This window comes from Muscardinus avellanarius (genome assembly GCF_963383645.1).
Source record: "Muscardinus avellanarius genome assembly, chromosome: 2".
Classification (NCBI taxonomy): domain Eukaryota; kingdom Metazoa; phylum Chordata; class Mammalia; order Rodentia; family Gliridae; genus Muscardinus; species Muscardinus avellanarius.
The window spans coordinates 186,316,082-186,336,920 of record NC_137787.1 but is presented as its reverse complement, the minus strand read 5'-3'; the positions used below and the strand labels follow the sequence as shown (position 1 = coordinate 186,336,920).

The following is a 20,839-nucleotide window of genomic DNA, read 5'->3' as shown; positions in this document are numbered from 1 at the left end:
TGCGGGGAGTTACTTCTGCAGCCAGCGCCACCGGAGAGGCGCACGCCCGGGCAGCCCAGGACGCGCCGCCGCCCGGGCGCCCCGGCCCCGGCCCCGGCCCGGCGAGGATCGTCCCCGGCGCGCGGCCCGGGGCTGCTGGGCGCCGCGGCCCGGGGCTGGTCCCCCGGCCCCCTGCTCCCGCGCGGGGGCGGCGCCGGGGCGCAGGCCGGCCGGCCGGGCGGGCCCCCGCGGGCAGCCAGCATTGATCTCCTCCGGGCCGAGGGCGAGGGCCCGGGCGGCGGCGGCGGCGGCGGCGGCGGGAGCATGTCCAAGCCGGTGGACCACGTCAAGCGGCCCATGAACGCCTTCATGGTGTGGTCTCGGGCGCAGCGGCGCAAGATGGCCCAGGAGAACCCCAAGATGCACAACTCGGAGATCAGCAAGCGCCTGGGCGCCGAGTGGAAGCTGCTCACCGAGGCGGAGAAGCGGCCGTTCATCGACGAGGCGAAGCGCCTGCGCGCCATGCACATGAAGGAGCACCCCGACTACAAGTACCGGCCGCGGCGCAAGCCCAAGACGCTGCTCAAGAAGGACAAGTTCGCCTTCCCCGTGCCCTACGGGCTGGGCGGCGTGGCCGACGCCGAGCACCCGGCGCTCAAGGCGGGCGCGGGGCTGCACGCCGGCGCGGCCGGCGGCCTGGTGCCCGAGGCGCTGCTCGCCAACCCCGAGAAGGCGGCCGCCGCCGCCGCCGCCGCCGCCGCGCGCGTCTTCTTCCCGCAGTCGGCCGCCGCCGCCGCCGCCGCCGCCGCCGCCGCCGCCGCCGCGGGCAGCCCCTACTCGCTGCTCGACCTGGGCTCCAAGATGGCAGAGATCTCGTCGTCGTCGTCCGGCCTGCCCTACGCGTCCTCGCTGGGCTACCCGGCCGCGGGCGCGGGCGCCTTCCACGGGGCGGCGGCGGCGGCTGCAGCGGCGGCGGCGGCCGCGGGGGGGCACACGCACTCGCACCCCAGCCCCGGCAACCCCGGCTACATGATCCCCTGCAACTGCAGCGCCTGGCCCAGCCCCGGGCTGCAGCCGCCGCTCGCCTACATCCTGCTGCCCGGCATGGGCAAGCCGCAGCTGGACCCCTACCCCGCGGCCTACGCCGCCGCGCTCTGACCCGGCGCACGTGCGCTCGGGGTCCGGGGGCCCCGGCGCCCGCCCGCCCCCTGGGGCCCGGGCGGACCGGCGCGGGAGGCGGAGGGGCCTTGGGGCGCGGGCGGGCGCGCGCGGATGCCCGGGATGGCTTCCGACCCGCGCCCGGGCAGCCGACTTGGAGAGAGGGCGGCGGCACCCGGCGGCCGCGGGCAGCTTGCTCTGGCCTTTCGGAAACCTGTTGCGTCTGGCCCACGGCGGTTGCAGGAGTCACTTTGGGACCCGGCGGGCCTTCCCGTTTTGTTCGCTGCGAGTTTTCGGGTCGACTTTTGCTTTTGTTTCCGGCTACCCCCGCGCCATCACCCCCTCGCCCCCCGCCCGGTGGGTGTGCGGCCGGAATGGCCGGCACGCGGGAAGAGCGGACGGTGTCGCCGGTCCCTCCGAGCGGGCTGGCTCGGGGCGGCCTCGCTCTCCGCTTGTACTGTTGGAACTTTGCAGGTCTCTGTTCTCTCAAGCAGAACCCTCCCTCAGACCGGATCCATTCTTGACCAGTGACCGGCTCGAATCTGGCCTTTTGTCTGGGAGATGATCCCGGTTTCTTTTATCACGCCGTATGCAAATCAGAGCAAGAGCTCTTTCTCCAGAGCAAGAAATGCAAACAAGTGTGAGATGAAAGTTGGCAATTGGATTTTCTCCCCATTAAAAAGAAAGAAAGAAAGAAATCTACGAGAGAAGTCTCCCTAAGTCCACGGGCTTGGATTTTTGACCCAGTTTACAAAAAGGGAGAAAGGCGCGGTTGCTATTCTCCCCCGATGCCTAAGTTCACCTTACGATTGTAAATGTGTCTATGTAGGTGAGAACCTCCAGTCTTGGAAAATGTGTTCTTTTTGTTGACCTAAATTCGAGCCGCTTTTAGACTCAAAAACCTTTTGAGCAAACGTCAAAGTTAACTTTTAAAAATTGCGGAAATCTTTCAGAATCGCAATTTTATCTAAGATTAAATCAGACTTTTTTGTCTGAGTGGTAATTATATATTTATTATTTAGGAAAACCGGAAAAAAAAAAGCACAGAATTGTTTTTGACTGATGCCTCTCGTTTACACCTTATCATTTCTCTCCCAATACTGTGTTTTGGAGTCCCCTCTTGCATTAGTTTATTTTTTAGATGGCCTGCAATTCATTTGCAAATTATGATAAAACACTTAGGAAAAAAAAAGAGCCTTCCTCAATTATAGCTTTTTTTGTTTCTTTTTAAATGTATATATTTTGACTAATGTTTGTGAATGAAGTCGGCTAACATGTATTTAGTTTCATTTTGGCTTTATGTAATATAAAGTTTTAAAAAGCTTAAATATTGGTTTTAACCTTTATGTGTAAATGGTTTTCTTGTGTGATCTAATTTAATATTAGATGCGTCTAAGCTATATCTGTAAATTAGAATCCGACTATCACTCTGTTCATTTTTTTTGAACAAAGAGTTTAAATAAAGCCTGAACCAGGGAAAAGAGAAAATCCTCTATTTCTTGTTGAGTTCCTAACAAGATTTTTATCTGAATTGCCCTTACGTCCCTGGTCCAGGTGAAGTGTAAGGTATCCTCCAAAGGCAGCCTTTGTTTCACTTTTGAATAGACTTACTAGGAAATCTAAATCAAGCCATTGTTATTCAGAGCCAAAACCCTGATTTATCACATTTTAAATCGTGAATAGGAAAGAAGATAAAAAATACCCAAGTAGTTGCATTATCTTAAAAAAAAAAAGGCATTCATGAACCAGCAGAACAGAGCCCATTGAAAACATCCAGACTGTTCAAAGCATTTCACCAGTTTCCAGTAACATTTTAAGAGGGGAAAGTTGCCTGACCACTTTATCTTGTTAGAAGAAAAGCCCCACCACTTAAATCGGTGTAATTTGTTCACGTATCTTTGGGGTATTTCTTATTTACACCTTAAGGTTTTACTTGGAAGGGTAATCGGCCAACAGAAAAGTTCAACTTTGGGCCTCTTTAGGGTGTCCTTCTATCATGCTAATAGCACTAAAATAGAAGTTTAGTGTAACAAATTCTAAAGGAGAGTTTTGAATTTCCAGAGTTAGGCAAGTCTCCACTGGAGGAAAGTTTAAAATCATCAAGGATTGTAGTTTTTTTAAAAAAAAATGGTAGGGCACCCAAGAGAGTATGGGGGAAATTATTTTTTAATCAGGGGGAGGCCCCTACCCCACCGAGATGGAAATTCTCAAGATATTATATGCGAGTTTTAAACTAGTTTCCTGGTTGACAGAGGCCGTCCCTGGAGCTGCACATCTTTATAAGTAACCCAAGGCTTTAAAGTCATTGTTTTCTCCCGACGGAATAATATTTTAAAAGCCATGAAAAGTTTTGGAAATGTGAGAAATAGGCTCTGCGGGTTTGACCCTGATTCACTAATTAAAACGATCCTTCTCCTGTTATTCCCTGCGCTCTTTGCAATATTATAAGTTAATTCATATGGTTCTGAGCGATTATGCAAAACTAATTTGGACTGTCCAGGGGTAATTATCCCTGACACGGTTAATTAAATCCTTTCAAAGCTTCGCCTTTCCCTTTTGTAGTGGCCCCATCACTTCTCAACACGGAACTTCCGGCGGCTCGCTGGAAATCACCCCAGCCCTAAATCTTAGTTACCTCCCGGAGCCTCCCAGCTCGGCCCCACCAGCCCGGCCCGAGGATCCTCCGCCCCCTCCCATCCCCTCCGCTTTCCCCGAAGATCCGCGTCTTCTGGGAGAAGCGCTCCGCAGGGTTGATGAATGAGAAAACCAGAAAGACGGATGGGGCGGGGGTGGGGGGGGGCGCGGGAGCGAGCACCGGGTCACATCACCAACAGATTGTGCGGCTGTTTGAGCATCCCCGAGACTCGTTTATCACCCACTCTGACTGCAGTGGTCTTGCTAACAGGTTGGCGGGGTCTGCGCCTCGAGACCCTCCGGCCAAATTAGGCTGTGCAGAAGTCAGGGGTGGGGATGGAGGCAGAGTGTGGAGGATGGGCCAGGGGCGGGTGGGTTCAGGGGTCCGAAAGTGAGCCGCAAATACAGCGCAGCGACTGGGCAAAGAGCTGCGGTTGGCTCGCGATCCCTCTCCCTGTCCACCTTTTTCTCTCCCTTCTTTTCCTTCCTTCTTTCCTTTTGTTCTCTTTTTTTTAACTTAAGGTGTTTTTGTTTTTGTTTTTTTTAAGGCCAGGACGACACTTCTTTGGTGATCATCTTTTGTCTAAAAGCTTTAAATAAGCCTCGCCTCAGAGGGGCCAGGAACGTTGCTTCAGGTTTTGAGCAAACAGGTGGAATCGTTCGGTTTAAGCTACAGGACCGGTCCTGTGCAAGGGGGTGGCTTCGCGGGAGCTGTGGAGCTGGCCGCTGTGGTTACTGTCTTTAACAACCTCCCCCCACCACCCCCCACCACCATCACCAAGAAACTAGGCCAAAACAGCGCGGATCTCCCTCTAACCCCCCCCCCCCCCCCCAGGCTCCGAGCAGAGATGCTGAGAAAACTCGACCGTTCGCAGAGCCGACAGGACCCGCGCGCCAGCCAATCAGAGCGCGGCTCGGCGGCGCTGCGGGCCGGTCCTCCCCGCGAGCCCGGGCTCCGAGCGAGGATGCTTCCCTGCGCCCAGAGCCCAGCACAGGCAGCGAGAGAGCCGTCCAAACTTTATTAATCTCTCCCCTGTTCTTTCTCCCTCAGCCCAGTGCATCTCAAAGGTCAGCCCTCTTCTTTTAAAAGACTGATATTATTAATTCACTGACAATCTCTACCCCCCTCCTTTCTTTTTTCTCTCTTGCAGGAAAAAAAGGGGGAAATGGTGAAAAGGGCTTTTTTATTCTTTTTTTTTTTTTTTTTTTTTTTTTTTTTTTTTTGTCCTTCAGTGGGAGCGTTTAGACAGTCGAGGAGGTTTTGTCCGGGAACAAAACGCAGGGTTGGGAGGTTTTGTGAGAGTGTTGTTTGTTGAAGTGGAGCTAAGAAAAAGCGGCGGCTTTCTCCTCATTGTGAAGAAACCAATCAGTGGTATTTGGAAAACTGTTAGCATTGTGCACTTCTTCTGTGTCTATTGTGAGGCGTTTCTTTTCACAAGGTTTTTTTTTCAGCCGATCCAGCTGGCCGGAATGAATAGCGTGCAATGTGTACAAGCTTTGTCCCTCCGGCCTTCAAGTAGCCCCCATTGAATAGACTAAGTTGACACTGCGTGACAGCGAAACAACATAATAAAAAATACATGAGCCCCTGAATAGGAGCAGGCGCATAAATAAATAAAATGGGTGACCAAAACTGGATAAACTGAATGACCAAACAGTGAAGGGGGAACAAAAAGATATTTAACACGCTAGATTAGCATTAGAATGCAATCTACAAGGCATAACAATTGATGAATAGGTTTACCGGCCAAGAAAGAAATGGACTAAATGCCCTTTGAATAGATATGCTTTTTGCAAGGGCTTTGAATAGATATGCTTTTTTTGCAAGGTCTGAATGGGAAAAGGTAAAGATGAAGCTATGCAAATGAGCAGGGGAACTTCTTATATATATTCTTTAAACACACACACACACACACACACACACACACACACACACACACACTGCAGGGGAAGAGTGCTGCCTTGGGTGTTTATAGAAGCAATAATTGCCATGATTAGCATTGTCTGCCAGCGATAGAAATTGGGATAATTATTCTCCTAATTAATGGTTCTTTGCCACTTGAAGAAAGAAAACAAGGAAAGAAGAAGTGAAAGTTAAGCAAAAGTTATGTTTCCTCGCGTCCGTTTGCCGAGCATCGGAATCTGTGGAGCAGCCCGACAGATTGACCTTCAACGTTCCCGGGAACCAACCCCGAGGCTCTGCGTGTTGGGCCTGACTTCTACTTGGGCTGCATTTTTTAGATGTTAACACGGTATCTGGCACATGTAAGTGCTCAGTGAAGAGCTGTAAAAGAAAGAATGAATGAGTGAATGATTATGAAGTCAATGGAGCAGCCTATCAGCCCAGGCCTCCTTATAGAAGTGCGGGGAGGAGGATACCAAGCGGGGGGCCCAGGCTTCAGCACCCCCACCTCTTATGATCTAGGGGGAGAGGGCCGGAGAGAATGGCCACCTCTACCTTGCAAAGGGCTCTGCCTTTAGTCTGCTGAGGCTGATAGGACAGAGGAGCCCAAAGAGCTGACCCCCTCATTCTGCCCTGCCCCATCCTATCCCTGCCCCCAAGGCTAACCCCACTCAAAAGCTGAGGATGAAGAGGCCATGCTGGACCCTACACTACCCACCCCTTTAAAGAATTAGAATTATTTCAAGCATGTCTCTTTCAGCTTTCTTCTTTTTGTTTTCCTGGCCGCTACCCCTAACCCCTTTTCCTTCTGGCTACTAGTAAACCCTTGACTGAGCCCCCAGGGACCGGGATCCTCGTGGACGAATTACTAGTGGGAGGCTGGGTGCGAACCCACTGAGTTCTGGGGCATCCCAGCCCTGCCCAGGGGGGCATCCATAGGGACCTTTACTGCCAACAGCATCACTTGTTTTATTTTCAATGGTGGACCAGGCTTGGCAGGCCTCGGGGGCTACCCAGCCATCCAACTCTGCGGTCACTGTCCACCTTATCCTTGTTAGAATAATGCAAAGTATAGTCGCAAAGCCAGGGGGCTCTGAGGGAGTCCCAGGATACAGACCTCCAGACCCTGCCCCGCTGGAATGAAACTTGTGAATTGTGACCGAAAGGGGGGCTAAACTCTCAAAGCAGTGTCTCCCCCTGCTCCCCTTCTTTTGTAAAGAAGCAGTTGAACCTCACCAAATGAACGTCCGGGGTCTCTTAGGGAAATGCTTGCATATCTTAAAATGTAACCTGAGTCTTCCGAGGGGTTCAACAAGACAAATTCCTAGAAATTGACAAATCTGAAAAATTCTTGAAAGAGCTGGACCGGGATGAATCCGTTGGCAGTACCGGGGAGGAGGCAAAACTGGCGGCTGGGTAGTGGGTATTTGTGGGGAGGCAGGGACCTGTTGGACTGGGTTCCCAGGGTCAAGGTGGCCTCTGGGCCTTTGGGGACAGCCTTGTAGCAGAGCAGGCGTGTGGCACCCAAGGCGAGGAGCCAAGACTAGCGTGGTGACCCTCGTCTGTGAGCCTCCTGCCGCCCCTGCCCCTCAGGCGCACGCGGTCAGGTAGACTCCTCACCCGGCCCCAGCTCCATCTTTCACCCTTGACTGAAGGAAATAAAATCGGCTTTGGCTTTTTAATTCCTTTTGAAGATGTCTGCACCTGATTTCTACCCCCTTTGGGCTCCGCGCTTGATTGGGTGAGGAGTTATTTCGGGGCTTTTTGACAAACAGAAGAAGTTTAGGTACTAATTGCAAACACCCCGTTGCTCTGCTTCTGTGTATTTATTATCACCGGAGCCGAGGACTTGGAGACACACCGCCTATTACTCATTTCAAGCCTCTAGGCAAAGCATTCTAGCGAGATCGACTCGTAAAACCAGATTTCTTAAGGGAAATTAGGAGGACGTCTTCAGACGCTCTTCGCAGAGTGATATTCCTGGATGGTCAATTTCACGGGAGCACCCTCCTCCCTAGCCCGCCCCATCTCTACCATTTTACTTCGGGATCACCCCAAGGTAATTAGCTATTTGCAGAGGGCTCCAAGTGCCCAGAGAAGCAGCGCAGCCTAGGAGAAGAGAGGTCGAGCGAGGCTTTGCACGATGGTTGTCTCTGCCGGGCCACCTCTTCACGAGGCTGGAGAGAAGTCTGTCTGCCCAAGTGGACCCCCTGCGAAAGAACTCTTTCGGGGGGTAAGGGATGGAGGAGGACGGGCAAGCTTTCTAGTGTCACCGCCGCGTCGTGAAGCCCAGCTGACCTTCCCCCAAGCGCCCGGGCGGTACCTGCCCGGGGAGTTCAGAGGCGCTTTTAGGGCTTTCTCGGTTCGCCCTAAGGACATTTCTTGCCCACAAGCTCGTTTTCGCGCTCAGCGCACACTGGCACGCAGTCCGAGGACAGAGGCCGAGGGGAGAGACCCCGCGTTTATTTACCACCACGAAGTAAACCCGGCCCTTGGAAGGGGTCCCGCAGACTCCGCGGGCGCGCTCGGCCTCGGAGCCCAGGAAACCGGAGGGACGGGGAACGCCCCACGTGGTCTCGCAGCTGGACGTTTGGGTCGGGTGTTCGTTTTAAAATCGGATTGTTTGAAGGGTCGCCCAGATGGCCCCGCTTGGCCTGCAAAGACCAGGACCATAGATAAGCTGAACTTTTTCGGGACAGCCTAGGGAGATTGAGTGCAGCGAGAAACGGACAGAGAGGAGAAGGGGTGGAAGGCGAGACGCAGGAGGAGATGCCCGGCGCTCCAGGGTCACCTGGGCAGGGCGCCCGGAGGCCGAGGGGCTGCGGGACCCTCCCAAGCGCCGACTGCGGTGGAGGACGCGCCGGCCCCGCCACGCGGGCCCCCACTCAGGCCCGACCCTGCCGCCAGGCCCCTGCGGGTCCGATCTGCGGGAGGAGGCCGGCCCTGCCGGGCGGGAGGTGCGATCGCACGGGCTCCGCAGGGGTGTGGGACAGAGGGACCCTATGCCTCCCACCCCCCGGGCCTTCGAGCCCCCGCCACGGAGCCGGGCCACGCAGGAAAGGGGAGCTCTACCCGAGGGCCAGCCCTTCTCCCACGAATTTAACCCCTGCACACCCACAGTGCAAAGCAGATTTCGTGCTGTTTGAAATTAATCAGGGGACCTATTTAAGGAAAATAATTCGGAATTCGGAAAAGACTTTGCTAAGGATCTCGGCGCGCAGGAAGGATTAGATGTCCTTCCCGGGAAGTCTAATCCGTCCCTGGTACAGCCAGCCATAGCACAACCTGGGTGCTGGTGCCCAGCTCCGGTAAGGAGCCGGGTCTATCGCCACGACCCTCCTTCCAATCCACCGCCCAACTTTGGGCTGCAGGTGCCGGCTTGAAGGCGGTAGATGTCAACTGCTTTGTTTATGCAATCCCAGAGCCTGGGTTGATGTTCTTCCTTTGCAGGGACAGGGTTTTCTCCTTCCAAATAAATAAATAAATAAATAAATAAATAAATAAATAAATAAAGCTTAGACTTGAGTACATAGTAGGCGCGGTTGATTAATATGTATCAGACCTGGCAGTTTAAAATGGTGCGAATAAACATGAGCCTACAGCTGCTGCCAGCACCGGCTTCCTTTGCCTCCTTGGGGCAGAGGAGAGGCCAAGCCTGTCTCTCTTGATCCTCACCGCCCTGGGGTCTTCAGAGCCAGCCCAGAGTCTCCCTCCGGGCACCCCTACACTCCTGTGCACACCCCTGTGCGCTGTGAATGGCCCATATTTGCAAACACGGGCTCCGGGTCTTTCTTTGGATAATGTTTATTTTCTTTCTAGAAAGCTGCCTGACTGCTGTAAAAGAGACTGGGAGCAGTGTGGAAGGCTTTCTCCCCACTCAAGTTTGGGGCAATGGTTACCCAGTAGGAGTCGCTCTGTAAAACCAGACCACTCTGAAAGCACCAGCTATTAAGGGCAGGTGACGGTCTAGACCCACCTTGGGGCAAGCCGCAGATTCCAGAGAGAGGACCCTGCTTGGCCAAAGGGTGTGCTATCTGACATCTGCTTGCCCGTTGGTCCCCCAGGAAGAATGATCAGCCACCATCTATTATACTTCCAAAAGCCTTAGCATCACCTGCTCAGAAAGGTTGCCCATTATAGCTCTGCCCCTGAAACCACAGTGCCTTAGTCTTTGGAACCTAGGAGAAAAGGCAAACTTTAGTGAACCTATAGGCCTAGGCGGCTGCACCGACATCCCCGCCCACAGTTGTCTCTCTCCTGTGCACACACTGGGCGATGGATCAGGGCTGCATCAGGTACCGCTGCCCCAGATTTGGCTACTAGTCTCAGGTCAGAGGCAAAGGCGAGTGTTTGGTCCAGAAGCTCCCTGACCAGTGAGACCCAGGCATCAAGGGCCTTCCCTAAACCTTCAAACTCCCACTGCTGCAAAGACACCAACTCCCCATGTCCCCCTTTGTTGACCCTAGTCCCTTGGGTCTAGGCAGAAGTGATAGACTTCACAGCATCCCAGGATTTTGCGCTGCCCCTGAGAGTTGCAAAGGCTAGCTAAGGACACAGAAAGCACTTCGCAAAAGACCTACCTACCCTGTGCTGATGGTTCAGGGGGTGGGATGAGCTCCCATCCTAAGAGAGGACACAACTTGGACCCCGCCCCCCATCCCAGCACTTGTCCAATGCACCTTAATTCTTTGGAGGAGAAAAAAAGAGGAATATGTCTTCTTGCTAAAATTTGGAAGGACAAGATCCAAGATCAAGACTAAGTTCTGAGCCAGCTTGCAAGACCCAAACCTTTCTGGAAAAATGTTCTGTGGGCTTCAGAAATCTATTTACCTGGTTGCTGCTGGGCTGCTTGTCCAGCAAATTTGGTTCACTTCTATTGGGCATGAAGACCTCTCTCATGTGTGTCTGGGAGCCCTTCTCTTTGCAAGACCAACTAGAGGCTGGCAGTCCTTGGAGCACAGGCAAGCCTGGGATGGGGTCCAGAGAGTTCCAGGTGGTTCTGTTGCCTAAAGAGAGCTCTCTCCCAGGACAATGCTATCACATAAGGTGGTCAAGAATGGGCTAAAAACCACCTAGGGTCCTAGACTCAAAGTTGGGAGGTGAGGTTGAACAGGAGGCCTGTGGGGCCACACATGGTAGCACACACTTGTAATCCCAGGACTTAGGAAGCTGAGACAGGAGGATCACAGGTCCACAGCCAGCCTCTCAGATACTTGAGGCCCTTCTCAATTAGTGAGACTCTGTTTCAAAATCAAGTATAAAGAACAGGGCTGGGGTGTAGCTCAGAGGTAGAATGTCCCTGGGTTCCATCCCCAGTACTGCCAAAAAATATAAATAAATAAATAAATAAATAAATAAATAAATAAATAAATATAAAAACAAGGCCTGTGGGAGAAGTGTTGTCTCTATAAATGCAAGGTGAGACACTCTTAAGTTATTTGGGGATGGGGTTGCAGCTACTGTGACAGGTGAGCCCCACCAAGCACCAGGCCTGGAAGCTCCCTTCTCAATGCATACCGTGAAAGATGCCCCAGGAAGCCATTTCCAAGTCTTTCTTCCAGGCGGGGATTTGCATTTCATAGATGCCTGCTGAGGACTTTCCCAAGGGTGAGATGCACCAAGTAAGTAGCCAACAAGAGGATTCCAAGCCAGGCATGGTGGCGCACTGTGCTTGTAATCCCAGTACTTGGGAAGCTGAGACAGGAGGATCACAGGTTTCCAGCCAGCCCCAGCTACTTAGTGAGGCCCTCTGCAACTTAGTGAGACCGTGTTTCAAAATAAAGAATTTAAAAAATAGGGCTGGGGTATAGCTTGGAGATAAAATGCCCCTGGGTTTCATCCCCAATACTACAGAGAGAGAGAGAGAGAGAGAGAGAGAGAGAGAGAGAGAGAGAGAGAGAGAGAGAGAGAGAGGTATCCAGACCATTTCTGTTCCACCTGCAAAGCCTAACCTTTTAACCTGTTTTTAAATTTTGTTTTGGGGAATGAACTCAGGGGCATTCCAACCTCCAAGCTACACCCTCAGCCCTATTTTACTTTTTTTTTTTTAAACTGGGAATGGAGCCCAGGGGCATTCTACCTCCGAGATACACCCCCACCCCTATTTTTTATCCTTTATTTCGAAATAGGGTCTCAATGAGTTGCAAAGGGCCTCACTAAATAGGAGCTGAGGCTGTCTTCGAATCACAATTCTCCTGTCTCAGCCTCCCAATCTAGTTTACTTTTTACTTTGTGGGTTTTTTTCCCCCCAGTACTGCAGATTGAACCTCATGCATGCCTGACAGGCATGCTAGGTAAGCACTCTACCACTGGGCTACATTCTCTCATTAAGTGGCCTCACTAAATTGCTGCCAACCTGTGATCCTCCTATGTTAACCTTCCAAATACTAGGATTACAGTCACTACCATGACCAGCTGAGCCTGACCTCTTTACCCTCGCTGCCCCCAGGACAGACGACAGGCACATAGTCTTCCCCAGTTTTACCAACAATAAGACTTTTTCCTGACATTCTTGAAGATCAAAGCAGAAAGAAGTCCCTTCATGATTTGATGTTTCTGACATGCACCATTCTCTAAGCTAGAAATCCCTCCAGATTGAAGGCAGATGGGTCTGGGGCAATGTTAGTGGAGGGGGGACTTTACATCACTTTTCTACTTTAACAAAACAAACCATCATAGCCAGGTGTGGTGGCGCACACTTGTAATCCCAGCATTCGTGAGGCTGAGACAGGAGGATCACGGTTCACAGACAGCCTCAGCTACTTAGTGAGGCCCTTTGCAACTCAGTGAGACCCTGTTTCAAAAAATAAGCAATAAAAAATAGGGCTGGGGATGTGGCTTAAAGGTAGAATGCCTGGGGGGTTCTATCCCCAGCACCACAAAAAACAAAACAAAAACCATCCTAGCCGGGCGTGGTGGCGCACGCTGCTAATCCCAGCACTTAGGAGGCTGAGACAGGAGGATCGCACAGGTTGGAAGCCTCAGCTACTTAGGCTCTCAGTCTTAGTGAGACCCTGTTTCCAAATAAAATAGAAAATAGGTCTGAGAGTGTAGCCCGGAAGTAGAAAGCCTCTGGGTTCCATCCCCAGCACCACATACACACACATACACAACCATCATAAGGCACCCCCCCCCTTTAGCCACAAATGTTGAAAGTCAAAGGCTTCAGGCTTCTTGTGGCTATGGGGAAGGGAGAGAAACCCGGGTGTGAACACCCAGCTGCTGTGAGCAGGCCACCGAGGATGCCTGCTCACCTCTTCTTGGCTCAGTCGGGTAAGTAAAAGTGTTGGTAAGCCCAGTGTGATGCCGTAAAGGCTTACTCCTTAACACTCTGGACTTGGAATCCTTCTGGCTCTACTGAAGGACATGAAAGGGGAACTAAAGCATAGAAGCCCTGGTTCCTAATGTTATCTCTTGCCATTCTCCAAGCTGCTCAGGGCTAATGAGCGAATACCTTCAATTCCAGCTCACAGCTGGCCCCCTCCTAGCCTCTGTGCCCCCACAAAATTGCCTTTCCTATGGCAGCTCATGAGCAACCCCCGCTCCCTCAAGTACAGAGGGTTGGCCAGCCTTTCTACTTTGCACTAGGCCCCATTCCTCTTTGGTAGGCAGGGTCAAAGATGGGGTTCCAAAGACGCCCACCCCCTGCACTGCAAGTGTTAGTGTGCAATCTCCTGCCCCCACTTCTAACAGGTGAAATTTGACACAAGGGATGTTGCTTCCCAGATTAAGTTGCACAGACAGAGACCTTCCCTCAGCCAGCTGCCATTTGGGGAGCTGGCGATTGGAGAGGTCCAGGAGACGAAGAACTGACGTCTCCCGCCAAAGGCCAGCAAGGACCTGTGGCCTGCCAAGTGTGCAGGGAGTGACAGAGAAGTCCTCATCCAGTCCAGCGCCGAATGGCCGCAGCCCTCAGCCCTCGCTGACATCCCGATCAAAGGCTTGTGGGAGACCCTGGGCCCCAGGCCTTCAGCAACAGGGCCCAGGATTCCAGCCATCGCATGGCATGGGATCAGCAACACTGGCTCTTTTAGGCTATTATGTTTTGGGTGTGTTGTTACCCAGCAAGAGAGAACTAATATAACCTGTGATGTACTCCAGGCCATGGATCCTGAAACACCCCTCTCCTCTAAATTCCCCCCGTCTACTGAATCGTTTTGGCAGTATTTTAAAAATCCTATTACCTCTTTAAGAAACAAAACTCTGAGCCGGGTGTGGCGCAATACACTTGTCATCCCAGCAAGCACTTGGAAGGCTGAAACAGGAGGATCGCAGTTCTCGAACAGCCTCAGATACTTAATAAGGCTCTTTGCAACTTAGTGAGACCCTGTTTAAAAATAAAAAATAAAAATAAAAAATAGGGCTGGGGTGTAGGTTGGAGGTAGAATGCCCCTGGATTCCATCCCCAGTACTACCAAAAAAAAAAAAAAAAAAAAAATTCTCATGATCCTATTTCCCCCTGTAGCTACCATTCCGCTTCTCCATTCTCTTTTATAATGAATTCCTTTAAAAACCGAAAGATGTCTCTATTCTCTCCCTCTGGTTCCTGTTTCTTCTTATCAGACCCCCTCACATTAGGGTTTGCCTTTTCCCAGCACCTGTCCCAGGCCCCCTGTGACGTCCCTGTCACCAAGTCTGATGGCCAGTTTCCAGTTGCCTCGCCTATTAGAAGCATTTGATGGAGATGTCTCCTCTCTTCTCCTGGAAACTTGACCCACTGTGGGGGACCACACCGGCTGGGTTTTTCGATTCCCTCACCAGACACTCCTTCCACTCTCATTCCCTGGTTCCATTTTTCCCCAAACTCTCATCAAGTCTTATCAATAAAGATATGGATTCATTCAACACTCTCCCTCCTCAAACAAGCTACAATTGTCTTCTGACAGTATTATAATAGTTCCCATAGGAAACCACTTTCTGTCAATCACGTATCTCCGTAACTGGCAATACAGATTTATCAGTCACTGCAAACAGGGAGAAGCTGCCAGCAGACAGAAGCCCAAATCTCAGTGCTTTGACACAAGGAAAGTTTATTTTTTTCTCAGCATGGGTTAGCAGGGGGTTGTGCTTATCCACGCTGGCAGAGATTCCATCTCGGCATAGGCTTCTCTGACCACCATAGGAGAATAGAGCCTGACAGTCACACACTGACGTAAAGTTTCTCACCAGAAACAACACTCATCATGTCTGTGCCCATCCCATTGGCCAAAGTAAGTCTTCTGGCTAGACCAAACCTCAGAGGATGCACAGAGGTACAACCCTGCCATGTGCCCAGAGGGTCTAGAGCCACAACTATTTGGGGGGGGGGGCTGCACTATCAATCACCCCAATAGATTTCATATTAAACATACTCAATCCTAAAAGAAAACCTCCCCAAATATGTTCCTTTATACCAAGAGACAATGTTCTCTGGAAGAAGATGTAGCTTAACCATGCAACCAGAACTCTTTTTGCCTTCCATACGAGAGGGCTTTTCCTTGCTTTGCAGGTGCAGCCAAATCTGGGAAAGCCTTAGGATGCTTTGCAGCCCTGCCTTTCCATCTCAAGTTTTATGCAAACATTGTCCAGCCACTTAGTGAGCCCTTGTTTCAAAATAAAAAATTTAAAACGGCTGGGGGTGTAGCTCAGAGGTTGAATGCTTCTGGGTTCAATCCCCAGCATCAAAAAACAAAGCAAAATAAAACAAATCTGTTCATCTACTCAGGTCTATTGCTGCTGAGGATTTCTAGATGGTCCATGACCACACCATAGGGCTTGAAACTGTGCTTCTGACAGGAATCAGAGGGTTTCTAATGATCTGTGTTTGTGTTAAAAAAAAAAAACATAAGAGAACTTGGTGGTGGAGGAGGAGGAGGAGGAGGAGGAGGAGGAAGCAAACTGTGGACCTAGCTTCTCCTTTTATCTTCCAAGGATAGCTCCCCTTCTTCAAATGCATACCAGATCCATTCTAGTGTCTCTTTTGGGAATGTGTGCCGAACACAGTCTCCTGTCTGTATTTCCTCTTCCCCCAAAGTCCTACACATCTCTCACAGATCTGCTTAAACCTCACTTTCTCCATAGTTTTTTCTGGACCTCACAACCTACCTTTCAGTGCCATCTAGATTTTTCATTCCCTTCTGTTGGTTCGTTGCGTTTTGCTGTTGGTTTTGTTCTTCTAGTAGGTATTTGCTGGCTTGGTTGCATTTAGAAATTCTATGTGTTTGTATCTGCACAACTGCGTGAAAATTAGAGGTGTTTTATTTGCTTGTGTCTATCAAGCCTATCTCCAACTCTAGTCCTCAATGAGTATTCGCAGGAACGTGCTCTCCTCTGAGTCTGAGTTATCTTCTGACACCGTCTGGACCTACAGACAATTGCAAACACTTCTAACTAATCACTCTGAGCTTCCTCTTCTCTTCTGATCTTACTAAATACTCACTATCCACTCTTCAGTCAATTCCAATCTAAATGTAGCATCTACTTCAAAGAAGCCCGGTGGTAGGGAATGTTTGTCATCCCAGTTCTTGGGAGGCTTAGGCAGGAAGATCTCAGGTTCACATCCAGCTTCAGCAATTTAGTGAGACTCTAGGAAACCTAGCAAGACCCTGTTCTAAAACAAAAAGAGCGGTGGGTTAGTTTGAACAAGGTAGAATGTCCCTGGGTTCAATCTTCAGTACACCCCCCCCCCCCAAATAGTGAAACACAAAGAAACCTAAAGCTTGGTATTTAAATCATTAATTAACTCCTGAATCCTCTGGGCTCATATCTTGTCTTTTTCGTTCCTATTTTGTTGGGCATATGAGTAGGAAACAGACAGAAGTTGTTGAAAACACAGTACAAGAGGAGGAGTCTGTGTTAGTTGAAGCAATTAATGTGAGCTACTGTGATAGATAATTGCAAATCTCAGTGTCTCAACACAGAAAAGTTGTTCTTCATGCATGTCACAGTCTAAGGTAGGACGTGTTTCCTCTCCCAGCAGGGACTCAGGATCTAGATTTCTTTCAGTCTGGTGCTGGGCCATCACCTGGGGCTTTCTGGATTCTCTGCCTTTAGCTTATTGACAAACAGTGATAGCCATGGATCTTACAGAGTGTTTTATGGCCAAACTTGGAAACGGTAAACTTTACTGTAGTCCTCGTTCCCCTGGCCAACCCACCGACCTAATCACTAGGAATTATGGGAAATATAATGTACTCATATGCCAAGGAATAAAAGAGTCTTGGTGAACATCACACCTGCTCCCTTCACAGGCCTAATAAGTCATCTACTCACTTAGTAATGTGAAGACAGTACCCTAGCCAGATGTAGTGACCCACGACTCCCAGTATTTTGGAGATGGAGACAGGAGGATCGCTGGTTTGAAGCCAGCCTCAGCTACTTAGTGAGGCTCTTAGCAACTTAGCGAGACCCTGTTTACAAATAAAAAATAAAACAGGGCTAAAAATATAGCCCGAAGGTAGAGGGCCTCTGGGTTCTATCCCCAGTACCACAACAAACAAACACCCAGACATTGCTCTAGCAATTTTATGGACAGAGACATAAAAATCCACATAAAGGAGGATCAGAGAACTCCCTCATGAAAGCAATTAATTTCTATTCCTCTCTATTTCCTGTAAACCTAAAATTTGCTCAGTCTCACAAAGGAAAAAAAAATCAAGTATTAGGTAGAAAGGAACCTTTCAGTACATATATTGTTCTTTCGCCTCTGAACTTAAGACCACAAAAGATGTTCTAGGATAATTTATTTTCCAGCCCAGCAAAGTAGCAGAATCAATATGAGCTTTTAATCCATTGCAGAGCCTGGAGCATCTCTGAAGATCCACCGATTTTGAATTTCTCAAGATGGAGGCTCAGGCATCTTTACTGCAGAAATATTTCTTTGACAATTCTAGTGTCACCCTGGATTGACAACTGTTCACACCTGAGAAGGGAGCGTCTCCTAAGATCCGCAGTCAGATGGTGGCGAGGTTTTAATGCTGCAGTCAACTTTTATATGTTTATCTTAGCAAATAAATAAGCAGAAGCCAAAATACCTTGCTTCTGAAATTGATTCAATTTAATAAAAATAAAATTGCATTGGTGATGGCCCTATGGTGAATGAAAGATCAGGTTCTGCAGATTTCCCTTCTATGTTGCTTTGGAGTTCTTGTTGTCTTATCTATAAAATGGCAGTCTGTAGCTTGACTAGTCCACAGTCTTTTAAACATTTTTTATTGGTGCATTGTATTTATATATCTTAATGGGATTCAAGATGGTGGAGACACAGTCTTTGACATAGAAGATTGCTCTCTCCAATTGGAAACACTTTCTCCAATTGGTCTACACTTCCTTGACTCCTGGCATTCCTCCTACCAGCCTGCCCACTCCTTCCCAACTCCTTTTTCCTACTAACCCTCTTTTCACCAGCTATAAACGTTGGGGTGCCCAGGGTTCAGCCCTGTGGCCTCTCCTCTTTTATCTTGACTCACTTTCTTGGTGATGTCATTAGTTTTCTAATTACTGCTTCATAAGTTTGCACACACATGAGAGATTAAATGACACCCATCTTTAGCTCACAGGTCTTCAGGTCGGAACTCTGGGTTATGGTAGTGGGCTCTCTGCTTAGAATCTCAAAAGCTAAAATCTAAGAATCAGATAGTCTGAGCTCTGACCTGGGAGCTCTGGGGGAGAATGTGCTTTGTAGTTCATTCAGGTTACTGGCCGGATTCAGTTTCATGAGGCTGTAGGACTCAGGTCTCTACTTTCTTGGGAGCCATCATCGGGGAATTGCTTTAGGCACTAAGTACTACACATATTGCTACCTGGCTCTGTGCTCCAACCTCAAAGCCAGCAATGCAGGATTTCTTAGTTTTACAATCCCTCTCGTGCTTTCTGCCTCTTGGATTTCTCCTTCTGCCTCATCTCTCTGCCTCTAGCCAGAGAAAATGCTCTGCTTTGAAAGGTTTTTGTGTTTCCATTGGATCTATCTTGACAATCCAGGACAATCTCTCTATTTTAGTGCATGATCATACCTATATCTGCAAAGCCCCTTTGTCATGGAATGTAACAAATTCATACATTCTAGAGATTAGAGTGCGGGCATGCCAGGGGGACACTCCATGGGCCACAGACTCCCAAACCGTTCTTGCTGCCCATATACTTGTCTCTCTGCTGCCCCCACCTGCATTGACCCACAATCTTCAGACTGCCCTGTGCCCCCTGTGCTACAGGACTCCCCAGTGCCTTCCCAGCTTCATCTCCCTCCTGCCCTCCTTCTCACTGCTGTCCAAACACCGAGCACGCTCCCGTTCCAGGCACTGCTCTCCATCTTCCTGGCCTCAAGTCCTCTCTCCTCAAAGACTCACAACCTCATCTCCTCAAAGACAGTGCCGAGCAGCTGCCTTCACAGTGAGTCCTTCCTGACCACCTGTGGAACACTGTCCCCCAGGCTCCAGGACTCCCTAGTCCCTGCCCAAGCTTTCTTTTTCTCCATACCACTTTCACTTTCAAATGTAATAGTCATTTGATCTGTATTTGTTTATCGTAATCACCAAAGCTAGCTCCACAAGGCAGGGGACTTCTGTCCATTCTGTCAGGGGCTTTATGGGTCATGCCTGGGGTCGAGACCGGCACACCCAAGGCACCTGCAAAATTCTCGTTGGATGAGTGACGACCTGAGTATAAAATGAGGATCGGAGCTCGCCCTACATAGCGGGAATGTGGCATCGCCAGTAGGGGTAGTAAGTGGGTTCTTACACCTTGTGGAACTGCTTTTTCTTCTTCAGAAGACGCTGAAAGCTCCTTGGAGGCCAGGCTGGTCCCACAGAACCTGGTAGAGAGCAGATTCCCAGTGGGCACGTGCTGAATCATGACTGGATGAGACATATGCATCATCTCATCTGATCTACGCGGTCGGTGGCTTATTGTTAATTTCATTCTATGTCTTTAAGCCTCTTCATAGAGTTGCTGGAGAGAAGATATTATGGTTCCCACCACAAGTTAAATATTAAAGTATTTCTGGAAAGACGCTTGGGTTGCGAATTCATCTTCACAGCCCACGCAGGCTTCGCCTCCACACGAGTGGGCGTTTCGGAAAGAGAACACCATGCGGTGGGCAGGAGTGTGGAGCCAGCTAGGGTGTGCCTGTTACCAGGGCCCCCGAGGGGCTGCGTGACCCCTGGGCAGTTACAGAACCAGGCTAAGCCGCTGCTTCCTCTTCAATAGGGCTAATGGTGTGTGGAACTTCCAGAACTTGGAAGGCTGAGAGAGGAGAATTACAGGGTAACATGGGATAACTTAGGAAGACCCTGTTTCAGATAAAAACATAAAATAAGGCTAAGGGTGTATCTCAGAGGTAGAGTGGCCCTGGTTCAGTCTCCAGCATGATAAATCATTATCGTCATCATCATCAACATATCCTATAGGAATATGATGAGGCTCGGATGGGCTAAGACTAGTGAAATTGCCCACAGGATGCTGCTCCGGGTGGGTAGGCCACAAGGTGAGCTTTGTTCCTTCCTCTCTGGGGAGCTCAGATCCACCTCTCTGTAACATTTGTCCTGCAGCACGAGCTCTGCTCTGGGAGCAGCAGAGAAGGAAAGCATCCTTCCTTCCAGACATCTTTTGAAGGCAGTTTTCATGATCTTCCTCAATCTTCTCTTTCTGAAGGTGAAAGTGCTCAGTTCATTCAACCATTTCTTATAAAAACTGGGTTTGATTTCTAAATGTGCACGAGCTTACAACACAGCCTTTAAAATGTGCTGTCTAGGAAGGGTGTGTGCTAGACTCTAAGTTACACGGAGCTAGGGCTTTGGGTGGTTTGTTTAGTTCCTGATGTACTCGCCACTCCCAGAAAGATGCCCAGCACATAGTAGGCCCTCAGTAAGTAGCCATTTATTTAAATGATGAGTCTACAGCTGTGTCTTTACCACCTTATGCTGGGGATCATATTGCTTCTGTCAGTTTGTTTGTTTGTTTTGTGGTACTGGAGATGGAACTCAGGAGCATTCTACCTCTGAGTTACATCCCCAGCTCCATTTTCTTCTTTTATTTTTGTAACAGGTTCTTACTAAGTTGTGGAGGACTTCATTGAGTTGCTGAGTCTGGCCTTGAACCTATGATCCTCTTGTCTCAGCCTCCCAAGTACTGGGATCACAGGCGTGCACCACCACACCCAGCCAAGAGCAACCTCTTAAAGAACTTGCAAAT

The 20,839-nt window shown here is 50.0% G+C and overlaps 1 protein-coding gene across 1 annotated transcript; it reads left to right on the top strand.

Annotated features, from left to right (window-relative positions):
• Window positions 1-303: 303 nt before the first annotated feature.
• Window positions 304-1,137, top strand: SOX21 (SRY-box transcription factor 21; the record flags this gene model as incomplete). Its single annotated transcript, XM_080689124.1, has 1 exon — window positions 304-1,137. The coding sequence occupies one exon, from the start codon at window positions 304-306 to the stop codon at window positions 1,135-1,137; it is 834 nt and encodes a 277-aa protein (XP_080545250.1).
• Window positions 1,138-20,839: the final 19,702 nt, after the last annotated feature.